Source organism: Balaenoptera physalus (genome assembly GCF_965194825.1).
Source record: "Balaenoptera physalus genome assembly, chromosome: 3".
Classification (NCBI taxonomy): Eukaryota; Metazoa; Chordata; class Mammalia; order Artiodactyla; family Balaenopteridae; genus Balaenoptera; species Balaenoptera physalus.
In genome coordinates, this window is record NC_138890.1 from 114,107,594 (window position 1) to 114,125,174 (window position 17,581).

At 41.8% G+C, this 17,581-nt stretch overlaps 1 protein-coding gene across 3 annotated transcripts in view; it reads left to right on the top strand.

Annotated features, from left to right (window-relative positions):
- SERINC5 (serine incorporator 5) overlaps positions 1-17,581 on the top strand; it is an 83,781-nt gene that overhangs the window by 50,430 nt on the left and 15,770 nt on the right. For all 3 annotated transcript variants that reach the window (XM_082458172.1, XM_082458171.1, XM_082458173.1), the window contains 6 exons: positions 3,376-3,554; positions 4,034-4,116; positions 5,545-5,638; positions 12,088-12,299; positions 13,865-13,960; positions 16,442-16,568. In XM_082458172.1, the coding sequence (XP_082314298.1) occupies positions 3,376-3,554; positions 4,034-4,116; positions 5,545-5,638; positions 12,088-12,299; positions 13,865-13,960; positions 16,442-16,568 (791 nt within the window). The remainder of the gene's footprint in view (positions 1-3,375; positions 3,555-4,033; positions 4,117-5,544; positions 5,639-12,087; positions 12,300-13,864; positions 13,961-16,441; positions 16,569-17,581) is intronic.

Sequence of the window (17,581 nt, forward strand, 5' to 3'; positions counted from 1 at the left end):
GAGAAACCCTTGCCCTTGGGTCTGTACAGAACCAACACAGATGCAGTGTCCTTGGTTGCCCAGAACCAGACATAAGAGGTAACACCCTTAGCAGGCCTGTCCCCGCTACCCCACAGTGTGGTATCTGTGTGTGTAATGTATGTTTTCTTTTTCTAAAACTGGGATGGAGCTTGGAACAGCAAATATTTAATCAGAGCAGATTCCCCTCGCTAAATCCTGCCAGCTTGTTCAACTCGGAGGTTCTTTGCCTAAAAATATTCACCACGTACTGAAGGCTACATGACTAAGTCACCCACAGAGCATAAAGCAGGTCTTAGTATTTGGAGCAGGGGGTTGTTTGCCTACTGATATTTTGGATGAAGTATGCAGTGCCACAAACTCAGCCTTTGATGAGCCTAAGGGCCTCTGGCGGTAAACAAGGGTTTTAGGGGAGGGGGGATTTATGCGGAATGGTAGGGTAGACGTTCAGGCCTGCTGGCAGTAGCGTTCTTCTTGAACTGATCTGAGAAGGAGAAGAGAGAAGTGGGTGTGGGGTAGGGAGGTGGAGAAGAGTCTAATCGGGAAAGATGGGCTGGTGTAGACGAAAGGGATGCTGCCATGCACGTGTTACAGTGGAAGTGAGGGCGGCGGTGTGCAGCAGGGATTAGCTTTGCTGAGAGAGTGGGACACGGAAGGGAGGGAAGAGAAGAGTTCCATGAATATTACAGAGCAGTAAATCCCATATGAACAAAACGGAGTAAGTGAGGTGGCATGGCGCCTCCTTTTACAGATTTAATGCAATGTTACCTCCTTATTATCGGTACCACTCATAATACGGGTGCAGCTTTTGTTTCCTGCTAGAGGCTCTGAAACGTTCACTTGTGTGGCGTCCCCCATTACTTCAGTATATGAGGATCTTAACCATGTGAGTTTGCTCACTCACTGTGAAACACTGCTGAAACTTCAAGGTCCTTCAGAAGGCCCTTCCTGACTTCTCATTACCTGTGTGAGGGCACTTCCTGTATCCTGTAACCTTATCGCTGTACTGAAGCAATTTCCAGACCAGCCGTTCTCACTGGGATGCTCCAAGGAGCTTCCAACCCTATATGTTAAAAGCAAACTCCCGATCTGTTCTTTTCAGTTCTACTCTTTGTCCTCTGCCAACCCTACTCCCCCACCACCCCAAACAGCTTTAAAAAAGCAGAAGAGAACCCTCCCCCCATCCTTCACTTTCTCGCCATCCCTACAGTCCTGCCAACTATGACTTCTAGCCACAGAATTTCTGTTTTCTCTGCTAGTAGTTTACCTTCTTCGATTGTTATCTGGACTGTTAATCCAGTGGCCCTCTAATTTATCCTCCTGCCTCAAACCTGTCCCTTTCCCATATGTTCTCCACTTTGCAGCCAAAGGCGTTCCAGCTTAAATAGTTGTTTCCCTTACAGAGTGGGAGCCAGACTCCTTAGCATGGCATACGCCTGGCCCTTCCCACCAAGACCTGCCTTCTTTTGAGCTTCATCTCTTGCCAAGGAATGCTTTTTTAGCATAAATATGTCCCATGCAATATTTAGTCTAAGTATGTCCCAAGTGTTGTTATATTAAAAAATTAGTTATTATTTATCCAAAATTTAAATTTAACTAGACATTCTGTATTTTATTAGGCTTAGTATTTTACCCGGCTTGGTCAAAAATACAGTAGTGTCTCCCTTTATGCATTTATATCTTGCTCTGATCAAAAAGAAATTGGAGTTGCAGGAACTTGCTGACTGCAAAATATTTGGCATTTCTTTATGAAATCTTTTTTTTTTTGGCTGCGCCACGTAGCATGCAGGATCTTAGTTCCCCGACAGGGATCAGACCCGTGTCCCCTGCAGTGGAAGTGCAGAGCCTGACCACTGGACCGCCAGGGAAGTCCCATGAAATCTTTTATAGCTATTCATGGAAATGGAGCTATCCTAATAGGGTCTCAGTATTAATGCTTTTTTGCCCGAGACACTAATTTTGAAAAACATGCTTTGTTTGGAAAAGCATGTTTGAGATTCAGGTGTAGTAATGATTGCAGCTTTTTTCTGAGGGAGGGAACCCTCGTGGAGGAAGATGAACTGCAATTAAATGTAGTCTTCCTTCTGTTTATGGAAATCTTAATAACCTCCACTGTTGTTGTTTCTTTAGGATATTTTCTGGAGAAGGAACTAAATTATCATGCTTCAGTTTTACCTCTAGTTTTATGTCATTTTTTTCCTGGTTTTGTTTTGTTTTGTTTTGTTTTTTTTTGTCTTGTGAGTAAAGGCTGTAATGGGATTTTCAACTTATTTTCTGTTCTAAAGAGTGTTCAACTTTGATGTTGGTAAGAGCAAGTTTTTTTTTTTAAACACTGACTGAATCCTTATTTTCTGACATTAATAGAAACGTGCTGCTTGTTCTCATAATGTAAGATTTTAATTATTCTGATAATGTAAGTGGGGTTTTACATTAAAACCTTCTAATTGTACTAGAATAAACCATTATCAACATTTATCAGAAGATTAAGGTCTGTAAATAAAGAGATCCAGTGGATCAAGAAAAAAATCCAATTAACTGCCAATTCACAGAGAATAATACAAATGGCCATAAATTTAAGAAAAGATGTGAACCTTACTAGTAATGAGGAAGTGGGACATTAAAACGAGATAGTGGTTTTTAACCTTTAAATTTGGTGCTCAGGTTGGGAATGTGAGCAGTCGCAAATATTACTGGTAGTATGTAAATGCAGCCCTTAAAAGTGTGATTTGACTTTATCTCTTGAAATTTTAAAATGTAGATACTACTTGACCCACCGATTTCATTTCCAGGTCAGGAGCTTATCCTATATAAATAATGGCATATGTGCAATTATTCTCTATATTTATGCATTTCAAGAAAAATATACCCGTGGGACTTCCCTGGTGGTCCAGTGGGTAAGCCTCCGAGCTCCCAATGCAGGAGGCCTGGGTTCGATCCCTGGTTGGGGAACTAGATCCCATAGGCCACAACTAAGAAATCTGCAGGCCACAACGATAGATTCCGCATGATAGATTCCGCATGCCGCAACTAAGACCGGCGTAGCAAAAATGAATGAATGAATGAATAAAGAAAAATATACCTGTGTATTATAAGTATCATTTTTTAAAACTCTGATGCTGGATTTCAGAATTCATTAGGAGTAAGTGGAGGTGGAGTGGTATGTTATGAGCACTATATTTTTAAGAAAGATTCAGAGAAAGAAAGAGGTCTTTGGAAGAGAGACTTTCTTCTCAGTCTTAATTTCTCTCTGCACATGGTGTATTTCACACTGGATTTTGACTTGTAGGCTGAAAGAACACTCCATGGCAGCCCTTCTTTTCCTAGTTTTAACAAATGACTTTTTCTCTTTTTCTTCAGATCCCTTTTTTCGAGGATATCTGTAAAGGCATTAAAGCTGGCGACACCTGTGAGAAGCTGGTGGGGTATTCTGCGGTATATAGAGTCTGTTTTGGAATGGCCTGTTTCTTCTTTATATTCTGCCTCCTGACCTTGAAAATCAACAACAGTAAAAGTTGTAGAGCCTATATTCACAATGGGTGAGTCTTTTTGGGGATCCTTTCACCATTCCTTATATTCAGAGCAACATTCCAGGACCTCTTGCACTCTTCAGACCCTCTGAGTGCTTTCCTCTAGTTGAAATTGTTGACACTGATTTTAGGGAAGGTGGAACTGATAATTACCACCACACAGTGGCCTAAGAACTGGAATCCTATTTGTAACACCTGGTACCATAATGAGAAATGCTTTGGAGATAAGAGTTTATTTCTTGTACCAAGAGCTTCCCCCAGGTCACTTCCACCCCTGCAACAAAATGGTTTTGCACAATCAGAGGCCACACCAAAGTCTGTCTAATTATGAGAAAAGGCAGTCTCCAGTCACTTAATTACTTCCCCTCCATTTGGAGAGAACAGAATCGTGAATTGACACGCTTACCTCTAAGAAGTCTTTTGTCCTTCCTTGAATATCATTTAAATACATTTCCTTTTTTTTTTTTTTTTTTTTCCTTCCCCTCCAGCTTTTGGTTCTTTAAACTTCTGCTGTTGGGGGCCATGTGCTCAGGAGCCTTCTTCATTCCAGATCAGGAGACTTTTCTAAATGGTACAAATGGGGTATTGGGGGTATCTATTTATTGTGTTTTTATTCACTTTGTAAAACTGTTCGAAAGCCTAGTCCAGGGTGCCTTTGATATTGTAGGTTACTAACTTTCTTGTAGCTTAAAAAAAAAAATCCTGCCTCAGCTGCCCACACTTCACCTACCCTCTGTACTGCCCCCCCCCCACCCACTTCTCCCTCCCTGGGAGGGGTGAGAGGACCTTTAGTTACTCTACCAGTTGAAGAATTGAAATTAAGGTTATTAGCCTGAAGGGAAAATGAAGCACTTAAAACTTGTTTGAAAACTAGTTTAGCATGTCAGCGTGACCCAGGGAGACCTTGTTCTTTCTGAGCACTGCACACAAACTTAGGGCTTCTTAGCAGCTTTAAATCTGCTGTAGCTATAATGGGGTAAGAAAGGCATCCTCCAGACTATCTCTAAACTTGCCTTATGTGAAACTGTATAACACTGAATTATATTCCTTATTGATAGAACCTACCGAAATTATTTAATATAAAGCATTCAATCATAGCTGAAACAAGGGGCCCTTCTTCATATGAGGTAGGAAGGGGAAAAAAAGCCTGAGTTTTAGAGGTTCAGAACACTGTTCAGACCCAAATGGATTCACTTTCCTTATTAAGATAGTAAAAATATTCACATTGTGAATAAGGAACAGCCATAGTCCCTCAAATAGCCACATACCAGGCTCCAGACAGTTTCTTAGGGTCATACCGGTTTTATGTACTCCTTAAGAAAGTTGTATCCAAGTTGTCTTTTTACCTAAAATACTGGTAACTAGTTTTCTATTCTCCACAGAGGTCCTTGTATATATTAGGATAATATACTTAGAATGGGACGGGACCTAGCTGTCCATCCTCTAGCACAGCTCAGTCGTATTATAGACAACCCAGAGATGTGATGCGCTTATCCAAGGTTTGGGCTTCTCTGTGGCCGAGCCAGAAGTAGAACCTGAGTCCGTGGCCCCCCATTTGAACCTCATTTCCTCACTGGACATTGGTGGGTCTCTATCCGGTAAAATTTGAATCCTTGGTTTTTCTGGCATTGTGTGATTTTACTTTTAAATTGAGGGTCATTGTTGATTTTATGAATTACTGCATCTGTTAGGATATCTGGCATTTATTTATAGCATGGAGGTGAAGCTTGGATGCTGTGGTGCCAGATTGCCTGTGTTCACATCCCAGCCCCACCCTTTACTGGCTATGGGACCTTGTCAACTTACGTGTAGACTCTCAGTTTTTCTCATCTGTAAAGTGGGTGTAATAGTAGTACCCACCTTGTAGGGTTGTGTGGGAATTAAATGTGTTACTGGTACAGGGAGCCTGCAGTAAAAACTAACTGTAGTCATTACTCTCTTTTGAGTTAAACACTTGGGACAGTCACCTCATCTCCTTTCGGACGGTCTTCTTTTGCAGCCTGGCGCTATGTGGGAGCCGTCGGAGGCTTCCTGTTCATAGGCATCCAGCTCCTCTTACTTGTGGAGTTTGCACATAAATGGAACAAGAACTGGTATGTGCCTTTATGGAGAGCTTCCACGTGAACTCACTCTCTGACTCAGAGAAAGTGCCCAGTGTTGACAGAGGCTCTACCCCGAGTTGTATTGCCAGGGATTAGCAGCCTGCTTACACCAAAAACAATTTTTGCTTGTTCTCTCCCTTCCTTCCTGCTCTTTGGACCTCTTCATTTACTCCTCTCCCATACTGTTTTTCTCGCCTTTCTACTTTTCCTTTTTCCACTTCATTTCTTTTCACTCTTTGGCTCTCTTTTGCCTGCACCCTCTCATTTGGGCTCTAAGACTTAGCCACACTCAACCCCACTGCTGGCACCTCGCAGCCCCTGCTCCATGCTTGCGTTAGTGGCTGAAAATGTGGGTAGGCTTTATCTTAGGCGCCCATCCTTAGGAGATTAAAAAGAAAAAAGTACTTTGGAGCTGGAGGTTCATTTTCTGCAAAGAATATTCAATGAAATAGTGCTTTTCTTTTTAAAAAAAATTTTGTTCCTTCTCAACTGCCTAAGAGGGGAAGGACCCCTTCATAAGGAAGATCTGTTGTTCTACCTTAGAAAGCCTCCCCGACTTTAAAAAAAAATACAGACCCTTTTTAAGTGCCTTGAAAATAGAATTCACATCCTAGAATACATGGGAAATGCCAAACTATTAATGGCTCGTTTTATTTCTTGCTGAGCCACATTGAGGAAATGACAGCTAGACAAGGGTCCAGCTCCTTCAGTGCTAAGGCCAGGTTGACTCTCTTTGTGACCTCTGGGCAAAGCACTGAAGTGCTCTGTCTTACTTTACTTATAAAATATGAATGAAAATAACTGCCTGCTATATCTAGTAAGGCTTTTGTAGTTTTGTAGATTTTGTAGGCATCACGTTATTTTGTACTGTTTGGGCGGGGGATCTGAAAGTTCTATATGAATGTGAATTTTATTTTTTATTTTGGATAAAACAAAATATACTGTCCAAATTCTCTCAAAACGCTTTTCATCCTGATTATATTCCTCAGCTTGGTGGTAGTAGTAGTTGTTTTGTTTTGGTTTTGTTTTTTTGAAAATCGAATCATGAGATGCCTGAGTGAAAAGATAGTGTTAACCATTTTATTATTTGGTAAATATTGGAGTAAGCACCCAAATGCCAATTTAAAAATGTTTACAGCACATTGAATAGTCATACAGGTAGCACTACAGGCGTGTTTTGGTATTTTTTCAAATCTTTTTTTTTTGGGCGGGGGCCGCGCTGCGCGACATGTGGGAATCTTAGCTCCCTGACCCGGGATTGAACCCGCGCCCCCTGCATTGGAAGTGCAGAGTCTTAACCACTGGACTGCCGTGGAACTCCCCTCAAATCTTAATCTCTATGATAATACAGATTTCTAGGTCTGAGTACATATATAAGTTTAATATTGCATGCTGTCCTGCATTTTGGGTCATCTCTGAAACCTAGTATGTTTGGGGCTTCTACTAGATCTTGTTTCGAGGCAGCAAAGTTTTCCTAAAGATAAGTCAAATGGTTGACTATAGTTTTATGTGACTCTGCTCTCAGTTATGCAGAAGAAATATGCACAGTAAGTTGGAAATGCATTTTAATTGATTAAATACCATTCTTTCCATTGATGATGATTCTTTTTTTTGGGGGGGGGTGGCGGGGGGCGCTGCACCATGTGGCTTGTGGGATTTTAGTTCCCAGACCAGGGATCAAACCCGGGCCCTCGGCAGTAAAAACATGGAATCCTAACCACTGGACTACCAAGGAATTCCCTGGTGATTCTTAAGTACTTTCATTCTGAATTTTTTATTTGACAAAATGAATGCATCACCCTAAGTTTTTTCTAAAATTTTTACAAATAAACTTCGAGTAAGGAACTTCATGGTAAAATATTAATATCTTTGATACTGAGTGCCTGGTTTGCCCATTAAATAGTATGTTCTCTTGAGAATACTTGTGCTTTTTTACTCTGACTTTAATGTTTTGATTGATTCTGAAGCCATTTTCTGGGACTAATTATCGATGCCAGGTTTTAACAGGCATTTTGGAAGAGTTTGATTGCTTTAAAAACTTTCCAGAAACCACCCAATAGGAATGGCTTAAGAGCTTTGCAATGATTGATGTTGCTGTTGTCCCGGCTTTGAGGGCAGTGTCCCAACAAAATCTCTTTTGTCTACGTACGCACAGCTGGTTGGTCGGCCTAAAATTAGGATTAAGCTAGGAAACGTACAAGTATTGTTATTTTTATGTAAATTCATCTAATTTAGTTTTTTTTTGGTGTGTTTCTTAACAGAGATTCTTGCTTACAAGGTTAGTCTAGAAAATATAATACCTGTATCACTCTTCATGGAACAACCAAAATTTTTCTTCCCTTTTCCTTTTTTTTTTTTTTCTCTCCTTTTGTAAAGATCTTGAGAAGGAGAATACCCGAAAAGCAGTAGGATAGAAAGGCCATGGGCCTGGACACAAATGCTGCAGATTTTAGTGCCCCTGGCTCTCTGGCTGTTTTACTTGAGGCATATGACTTGGCCTCTCTGACCTCAGTTTTTTTTTACCTGAAAAATGTTGTGGTTGGGTGATGTTTAATGTGTTTTGTTCTTTTGTTAAAAGGTAAGCTGGGGCATATTAAAATTTTTTTAAGAGTTTGTCCGAGCAAAATTTGATTCAAATTGGGCACCCTCCAATCTGGCAGATAGAAAGGAGCTCCGAGGAGCTGTACTAAATAAAAGACATTTATAGGCAGCAGAGAGCAGGGACAAGGAAGTAATATTAGGCAAAAAAGCAGGTTGGTTATTGTGAGGTAACTTTCCTTCAGGGGATGGCAGGCATCTGCCAGTTAGGTGACCTAACTAGTGCTGATCAGGGGATTCTGGATTGACTGGTTTAAGATTCCGTTTCTGGGAGAGCTGAAACTCTAAGCTGTGTTGGTTTGGGGATGTGGGGCTTAGCATAAGCGACTCCTTTCTAAGCCTGTTGTCTTGTTTTTGACACTTTCTAGGTCAATTTTTATAACTCGAAGCATCAGTTCTATATCAAAACTGAAATAACAGGGACTTTCCTGGTGGTGCAGTGGTTAAGAATCTGCCTGCCAATGTAGGGGACTTGGGTTCGAGTCTTGGTCTGGGAAGATTCCCACATACCGCAGAGCAACTAAGCCCATGAGCCACAACTACTGAGCCTGTGTGCCACAACTACTGAAGCCCGCGCACCTAGAGCCCACGCTCCGCAACAAGAGAAGCCACTGCAATGAGAAGCCCGCGCACCTCAACGAAAACCCAACGCCTCCAATAAATAGATAAATAAATAAATAAATTTATTTTAAAAAAAAAACTGAAATAACAAAAAGTAAACAGTATATTTAGGTGTTTCTTTTTTGGGGGGAGTTGCATTTTTTTAAATTAATTAATTCATTTTTATTTTTTTGGCTGCATTGGGTCTTTCTCTAGTTGCAGCGAGCGGAGGCTACTCTTCATTGCGGTGCGCGGGCCTCTCATTGCGGTGGCTTCTCTTGTTGTGGAGCATGGGCTCTAGGCACACGGGCTTCAGTAGTTGTGGCTCGCGGGCTCTAGAGCGCAGGCTCAGTAGTTGTGGTGCGCGGGCTTAGTTGCTCCGCGGCACGTGGAATCTTCCCAGACCAGGGCTTGAACCCATATCCCCTACATTGGCAGGCGGATTCTTAACCACTGCGCCACCAGGGAAGCCCTATTTAGGTATTTCTAATGAAGACCCATTTTCTAGATTTTATTTATTTATTTATTAGATTTTCTAGATTTTAAATTAATGTTGTTGTTGGGTTTTGTTTACTCCTAACCCTCACCCGAAGCCTGAGCCCAGCCATCTTTCCTAACCTGATAACCTGCTTGCTTCTGTGTCCATACACTCCTCCCCGCTGCCCGGTCTTTTTCTAATCTCCATCCAAGTGCTTCTTATTGAGCACTGATTCAAAATTTTTGGAGTATTAACTGTGTGCCGGGCACCAAGAGTATAAAGGTAAATAAGTCACAGCACTTATTTGGGGTGTCTATAGCAGATGTCATTGGGAGGACCAATTGAGTCTGGAGCAGCAGGAATCACAGCCACTCTGCCACCATTGCTGCACCCAGTTATTCTCTAACAGCTGGCAGTCCTTGCACCAGTATTCATTAAGCACCTATTATTTGCCGGGCACTCGACAGTAGGAGAGCAGCAGTGAATGCAACCGTGTCCTGCTCTGTGGAGCGTACATTCTCCTGGGGAGAGGGGGGATAGATAATCAACTTATAATCAAGCAAATACGACTAGGTTCAATGACGAAAAGTGCTCTGGAGAAAAAGAAAGCAGGGTATGGGAGTTGGGGCGAGCAGAGCAGGGAAAGGCTTTCATGACGAGGTGTGAGGGAGACGAGGGAAGTTGGGGAGAGCCTAAGGCAGGATTGTGCTGGCTTCTTTAAGGGGCACAGGGACATCCACTGTGGCTGGACCCCAGTGGTGAGGGAAGGGTGCAAGAGATGAAATCAGAGACGGCCCTGGGCTGGCTCATGAAGGGCTTCTGGGACCATCATGGAAGGGCACTAGAGAGATGGAATCTAATGCACATTTTAAGTTGAGAAAAGATGAGAGGGGGTTACAGGTGCAAGTAAGGAGACTAGTGGGAGATGATCCAGGTGAGGGACGAGGTGGCTTGGAGCCACATGGTAGCAGCAGTCAGATTCTGATATAGTCTGAAGTTGGAACCAGTGGAATTTGCTGCTGGGGATGGCATGGTGGTGGGGAGAGGACAGGAGCAGGGAGAGAAAAAGACAGCGGTCAAGAGCAACTGCAGTTCTTTGATCTCCCCCTACCCCCACCTCTAATGAGAAGAATGGAATTGCCGTGTTCTGAGGTTGGGAAGATCATAGAAGAGCACGTTTGGGGATGGAGGTTTGAATATTGGGAAGTTAATCTGGACCTGCTAAATTTGACATGCAGATTAGACCTGCAAGTGGAGACATTAACAGTTGGATAATAGGAGCCTGGAGTTGAGCGGAGAGGTTAGGGTTGAAGATTTAACCTTGGGAATCTAAGCATAAATTAACTGTTAAGAAAGTCCTTCTTATACTAATAACGTAGCCCAAAAGACTAGTGAGGAAACAGCTGGACCCCACCTACACACTGGTCAGCAGTGTTCACCTTTTTCTACATAATCCGTTTTCTCTCCCTGTCATCGATTACCATTTGGCTCCTTCCTTTCTCTAGTTTCATTTTCTCTTCATTTGCTTTGTGTGCCTTCTCTGTGAGAATAACTCTGTGGTCATCGGAGCACCTGGCTCAGTTTCAGGAATATGATGGTCATTGTCATTTTGGCCTTTCCTCCCTGTTTTCTTTGTCTCCGGCTGCAGTAACTTCATAATTGGAACATTTTAGCTGGGTTGCTTGAACACTTTCCAGCATTGTGAAGACATTAAGTATGTTGCTTTCTCTGTGAAGGTTTGTGAGAGTGTGGTTACAAAGGGCAATTGAATCCTAAGGCAGATGACAGTGATTCAGTCCATCCGCCTGTTGTTGTTCTGTCCTCTTCATTTAGCATCAATAAACACTCTTTTCTTTGTTCTGAACAGTTTCTGTAGATTGTGAAATCACTACTTATTTCTCCCATCCCTTTATTAATGTTTATATAAACCAGAGAGCACATTAACCTCCTCTTTTAGATTCTTTATTGTAAATCCCATTAAAATTTTTACTCTTTTGCCGGCTGATTTTATTCTCCCCCCACCCCGCCTCCTTTTTTTTTTTGGCCGTGCTGCGTGGCTTGCGGGATCTTAGTTCCCCAACCAGGAATTGAACCTGGGCCCCTGGCAGTGAGAGCACTGAGTCCTAACCACTGGACCACCAGGGAATTCCTGTCTTCACTTTTTCTAATGTCAAACTTCTCCTTAATCATACCTGGCATTGTTTGGGAGAAGCAGTACTAGTAGAGATTCTCCTTTTCAGTGCAGGGACAGAAGAGCTGAGGTCAGCCAGTCTTTCTCCGGGTGAAGTTCATTTGCTTCTCTCTCCCTGAAGAGAAGATGAGCATCAGCAGGAGCTGCTGGCAGCGCTTGGCGTAAGAGACTGGCACCTCCAGGCTCTGTGTTTATGGGGAAAGCTCAAACTCCAGCAAAGAGCCACTTTTTAATACTGCCAAAACCTGTCCCAGGGTAATTGACATCCAGAATGGGGAAGCTAGAATAAAGTCTGTGGTATATTCATTTTACTTGGTGAATACACTTGAGTCAGAGATGGAATGTTTTCAGTGTTTAGAAAAAATGCTATGCTTGAGCCAAGAAGTTTTTACATATTTACCTGTACCTTCGAGCTTCTAGTCGGTAAAATGATAGGCCTTCTGGATAACTCATTACTATGGCCTGGGGCCTGATAGCATTAGTTAATAATGCCTGAGGGATGGTAGATGCTGTCGGAGAATCAACTGACCTGTCTTCTCTCCCCTTCCTCTTCTCCACTTCCTGGAGAAACAGGACCGCAGGCACAGCTAGCAACAAGCTGTGGTACGCCTCTCTGTCCCTGGTGACTCTCATCATGTACTCCATCGCCACGGGAGGCTTGATTTTGATGGCAGTGTTTTATACACAGAAAGATGGTTGCGTGGAAAATAAAATTCTTCTGGGGATAAACGGAGGCCTGTGTCTGCTTATTTCAGCGGTAGCCATCTCACCCTGTGTCCAAAATCGTAAGCACAGTTTTTTTCCATTCTTCCTTATTCATATTATAAATGTCTTTGAGCAACACCCCTCCCTTTTTGGAAATTATGGTCATTCCTTAATTTACCACGGGTGAGTCAGCAATAGGAAAGGTGGGACCCCAGTGTCCCCTTCATGCCCCACACTGGGGCGAATGTGATAGTCACGCATGCCTTGTGTCCAAGATTTGAGTGTAATGAAGCCAATAAATAAGGAGATAGATGTTGCCATTACATAATGTACTACAAGGAGCCTTTCAATGGAAAACACCTTGAGTGGATATTTAGCTCTTCCCTGTGATCTCTGTGTAAAACTTGAATGAGTGAGAAGGCTACGGAAGGAGCTGTTTTGCGGCTCATCTTTCACTTAAGACCCCTGTGGACCACAAATTGAGGACAGCGTGGTTCCAGAGTCAGGAAGCAGGAAATCCAATCCTGGCTCTGCCGGCAGCTAGCTCCGGGAGCTAACCTTTCTCATATCCCGGTCCTTCCTCTGCAAAGCCAGCAGAAACCTGTGAGCCTCATCTTGCTCGTGGTTGTTTCAAAGCCAAAAGGAAGAGATGCTCGAAGTTCATTATTGAAATTGAGACTGTTATTACTCCGCCAGTTCCTTTAATTGATCAATTAAGAATTTCCTAAAGCATTAGTATTCAGATTAAAATATTCTTTGGGTTAAATCCTACTTTTTGAAATAGTTATAATATTTTGAAATATTTGGTTTAATGCCATTAATTGTTAAGGTGAGTCTTATTCCCATGCCAAAGAGCAACATTATAAAAGGGCCTATTTTTTTACCTTTATTGGTCATTATAATTTAATAATTATAACTCTGGGAATAAATTTAATCAGAGGGAAGACTGGGTAAAACTAAATCCTTTTATGTCTGCAGGTGGTTGAAAATTTCACCAAAAAAAGGATGAATCCCTTTTATCACATCTTGGTTACTCTCAACCATCCAAACAGTTTAATTTAAATATTGTAACATTGAAGCCCTTTTCCCAGTGAATGCTCAGTCCCATAGCCTTCTTCTTTGGTTTGGACCAGCTCTGGTATTCCCAAAGGTTTTTTGTCCATTGACAGATACGAGCTTTTTCCCACTGTCATGGACTATGTGTGTCTGATGGCCTTGTCGAATCTGGAATCCAGGCCCACCCTATAAAATCCATCATTTACCCCACTAAGCTATGTGATGTCACAAATAACGACGGTAAATTTTCTTTGGAGATTTTGTGATTTAAGAACTAATGTTATGAACCTCAGGGAGACCAGGCAATATGTTTCAGTACAGCTGTAGTTATTATCAAAATAGGGTGTTGGGAGAGAACTCGGCAGAACTTGTCGTCTCTAAAACAGCAGTTAGGTTCAGTGTATCACTCCCCGCCCTGCCCCCTCCCCAAATGTTTTGGTGTCGTCTGAGAAACACATTACGTACCTCTTCTTACCTTGAAGGGTGGGGCTCCAAGTTGGAGGGTTGTCATTTGGGAGAGACCTGTTTTTTTAAGGCACATATGCTTTCTCATCATAGATTTAAAACGCTGTCTCTTCTCATTCTCCAGGACAGCCGCACTCTGGGTTACTGCAGTCGGGTCTCATCAGCTGCTACGTCACGTATCTCACGTTCTCAGCTCTGTCCAGCAAACCTGTAGAAGTAGGTAAGCCGGCTTGTTAGGGAGCCTGTGCTTGCAGGATGAATAGTGTCATTTGTGGAGTGAGCACTGTGTCTCTGTGAGCTATCGTTTCAGTATCAGGGATACGACACATCAAAATAGATGATCTAGACTTCTTCATTAAATGACGTCCTCAACATGGGATATGAACATGAAACTTCCTTCTCCTGAGTCTTCCTGCTGTTCAGGAAAGACATGAACTAAGGAGGGCTGTTGAGTTTGCTTTGAGGCCTAATCTGCATTTTCCTGCTCAGAAATACTCAAATGTTCAAGAAATAATCAAAATTTTCAAGAAAAATTTTTTTGCTCTCTTTATTTTTTTATTATTATTTTTAGATGGTTATTAATTGTTTTTAGGTGATCATTTCTCTGACTGTAACGGAGAGAGTAGAAAGAGCGTGGGAGTGGTTCTGCCGCTTAAGTAACTTGTATAAAGTCACTTACTTTTCTCTCCCTAGATATCTCGCCTTTAAAATAAGATTTTTTTTTTTTTTTTTTTTTTGATTGCATCCGGTCTTTGTTGCTACACGCGGGCTTTCTGTAGTTGCAGGAGCGGAGGCTACTCTTCGTTGTGATGCGCGGGCTTCTCATTGCAGTGGCTTCTCTTGTTGCAGAGCAGGGGCTCTAGGCGCACGGGCTTCAGTAGTTGTGGCTCGTGGGCTCTAGAACGCAGGCTCAGTAGTTGTGGCGCACGGGCTTAGTTGCTCCGTGGCATGTGGGATCCTCCCGGACCAGGGCTCGATCCTGTGTCCCCTGCATTGGCAGGCGGATTCTTAACCACTGCGCCACCAGGGAAGCCCCTAAAATAAGAATTTGAATTATTATTTTAAGAAGATAATTAAATAAAATTCTTCTTTTATAGGGTGGTTTTTAAGAATTCAGTGAGTATGTGTGTGTATGTAAGTATAAGTACAGTTCCTGGCATGTAGTAGGTGCTATATAAAGGGTACCTATTATTCTTGTAGAGTAGTTGCAATGAATATTTGAGAACTATAAAAGCACTATTATATTATAAGCTTTCCCAGTAAAGGACCAAATTTTCTTGTGTTGATTTCTAAACTTGTTATATTTCATCATCTTTATCACTTTTGTGATATATAAATGTATATATAAATGTATACTCATATACACGTGAGTATGTTTGGGTACATTTTATCTTATATACATCAGGTTAAATACATGTACTCTCTTTTCTCTAGATTAGAAAATTGAAGTTGTTTTCCTTTTTTAAATTTAGAAAGCAAATGCAAAGATAATTTGAAATTTTAGCCTATACATGTGCTACATATGGGTCTTGCCTTTATAGCTATTTATAGTAAAATGCGAATATAATTGTATGTCATATTAAGTATAGTCTATCCTGGATATAATTTTTTTTTAAAAAAAAAGCTCTATCGTGACTCTAAGTTTATTTAAGTCTAGTCTATTTAAGACTTTTATGAGTGTTTTGACTATTTATGTATTAATCTCTGTTTTTAACTTAACGGGGTTTTTGGTTACAACATTTTTCTTTTTAATGGCAGGTATCACTTAAATACAGAAAAAAACTTTTATTTTTAATTTCGGGTGGTACTACTTAAATAGCAAAGTTCATATTTTGGTCAGTTTTGTAAAGAAAATTTTCATTGGCCTAAGAATAAAGATTCCTTAAACCACAGCACACACAGTACAGTTTCAAGTGGGAGCACCAGTAATAATTTTAGTCCAACTTTAAACTCTCAGAATGTGCATGTTTGTAAAATGGTTTCTAGCCTGTTATTTTATGTTTATGTTCCTTATTTTTGGGCAGAGTTGGCAAACAGACCCAGCTTGGGTGTTCAAAATTGAAGACTCTGTGATAGATAAAAAGTAAACGACTAGTGATGGTAATACGATATCCAAATCTTTGTTATGTTTGTTATGTAGCCTCTCACAATTTTTTAAAGCTCTAGACCACTTGAGGAGGTTCCCAGGTTACAGCCTTAAGATGTCATGACTGTCCTGTTACCGACAGTAAAATGACTTCTCATCTGGGTGGAAGCTGTCGGCCAGATAGCAGTTCCTGCAGGTTCCTGTTTGATGTAATAGTCTCGACGCTCCTCCAGGGAGGACAGACATGGAGGATGCTCTCAGTTAGCTGCATGCTACCTGCCGCCCAGTCAACTGAAAAATGACCGAAGTTTACTTTTTACTATTGTTTCAATAGTACTGAAAAATAGCACGACTCTCAGAAAGTCCTGGGACTGAAGATCCCTTTAGCACTAAGCTGGAACCCGAGGGTCTTGCTCCGAGAGGCTTCCTAGGTGGCAGAGGGCACTTCACAGTAGTAACAATCTAGTCTGAGTCGAGTGGGACGGTAGAGGAGAAGCTTCCAGTGCTGAGTGTTCACTGTTCTGCGCTGCATGCATTTTCCCAAAGTGAATGCATTCCTGAGCTACAGCGGGCTTTTCTAATTTGGCTGTGATTCCTTTCCCTTTTCTTCACAAGTTCTAGATCAACATGGGAAGAACGTCACCATCTGTGTGCCTGACTTTGGTCAGGACCTGTACAGAGACAAAAACTTGGTTGCTGGACTGGGTACCACTCTCTTGTGTGCGTGCATCTTGTATTCCTGGTAAGTTTCAGGAGTTACCTGAGGCCATCTTTGCAGACTTTAAAAGTATAAGAGGAGAATTTAAATACGTTTTAGCAGTGTGAGGCAGCCAAACAAATACCATCTGAGGAAGAGGGAGAATGTAGCCCGAAGTAAAAAGGTTGGTATTACAGCATGAAATCTAGGTGTTTGGACTTCATTTGCCTAACTTGTATTTCTGTGAGGTAAATAAAATATATGGTACGTTGCAATCCTTTAGCAGACGGTTGAGTATTACTTGCTAAAGCATTTTTGGAGGGTAAGGGAGCACAAAGTGAGGAAGAGGTGGTATGTGCCAGAATGTTTTGGCAACTTTCTACTCCAGCGGAAATACCGTTTGTTCTCTTGTTGATGGAAAGAGTACAGAGCACTCCATACACAGTCGTTTTGTGCTTGGTCCAGGAAAGACAGGAAGCATCCCTTTTCTTTTATGCTAAAACCCACATTGCTAGTAAGGAGGCGAAGTCATTCCTCCAAAAGTAGGTGTGATACATAAACAGGCTGTGTTGCAGATGCTTGGGGTGACATTTATTCCACCTTCAAAATCTGTAGAAGATACGAGAAGGAGAAAAGTAAAGGGTAGGAATGATAAGTTTCTTACTTCACTGATGAGCAAGCTTCCCTTTGACAGTAACCCTTTCATGTTTAGGTTTTACTCCTGTGTTTTACATTTCATTTGTTATATTTCTTCTTCTTTATTTTTATTTAAAAATATTTATTTATTTATGTATGTATGTATGTATGTATGTATGTTGTGCCGGGTCTTAGTTGCGGCACACGGGATCTTTGTTGCGGCATGCGGGCTCTTAGTTGTGGCATGCATGCAGGATCTAGTTCCCCAACCAGGGATCGAACCTGGGCCCCCTGCATTGAGAGCATGGAGTCTTACCCACCAGACCACCAGGGAAGTCCCTCGTTTGTTATATTTCAGTGTCTAAAAATTTCAGCTAGTCACAGGCACATGGTAATCTTCCTCTGGCCGAAACTGTACCATC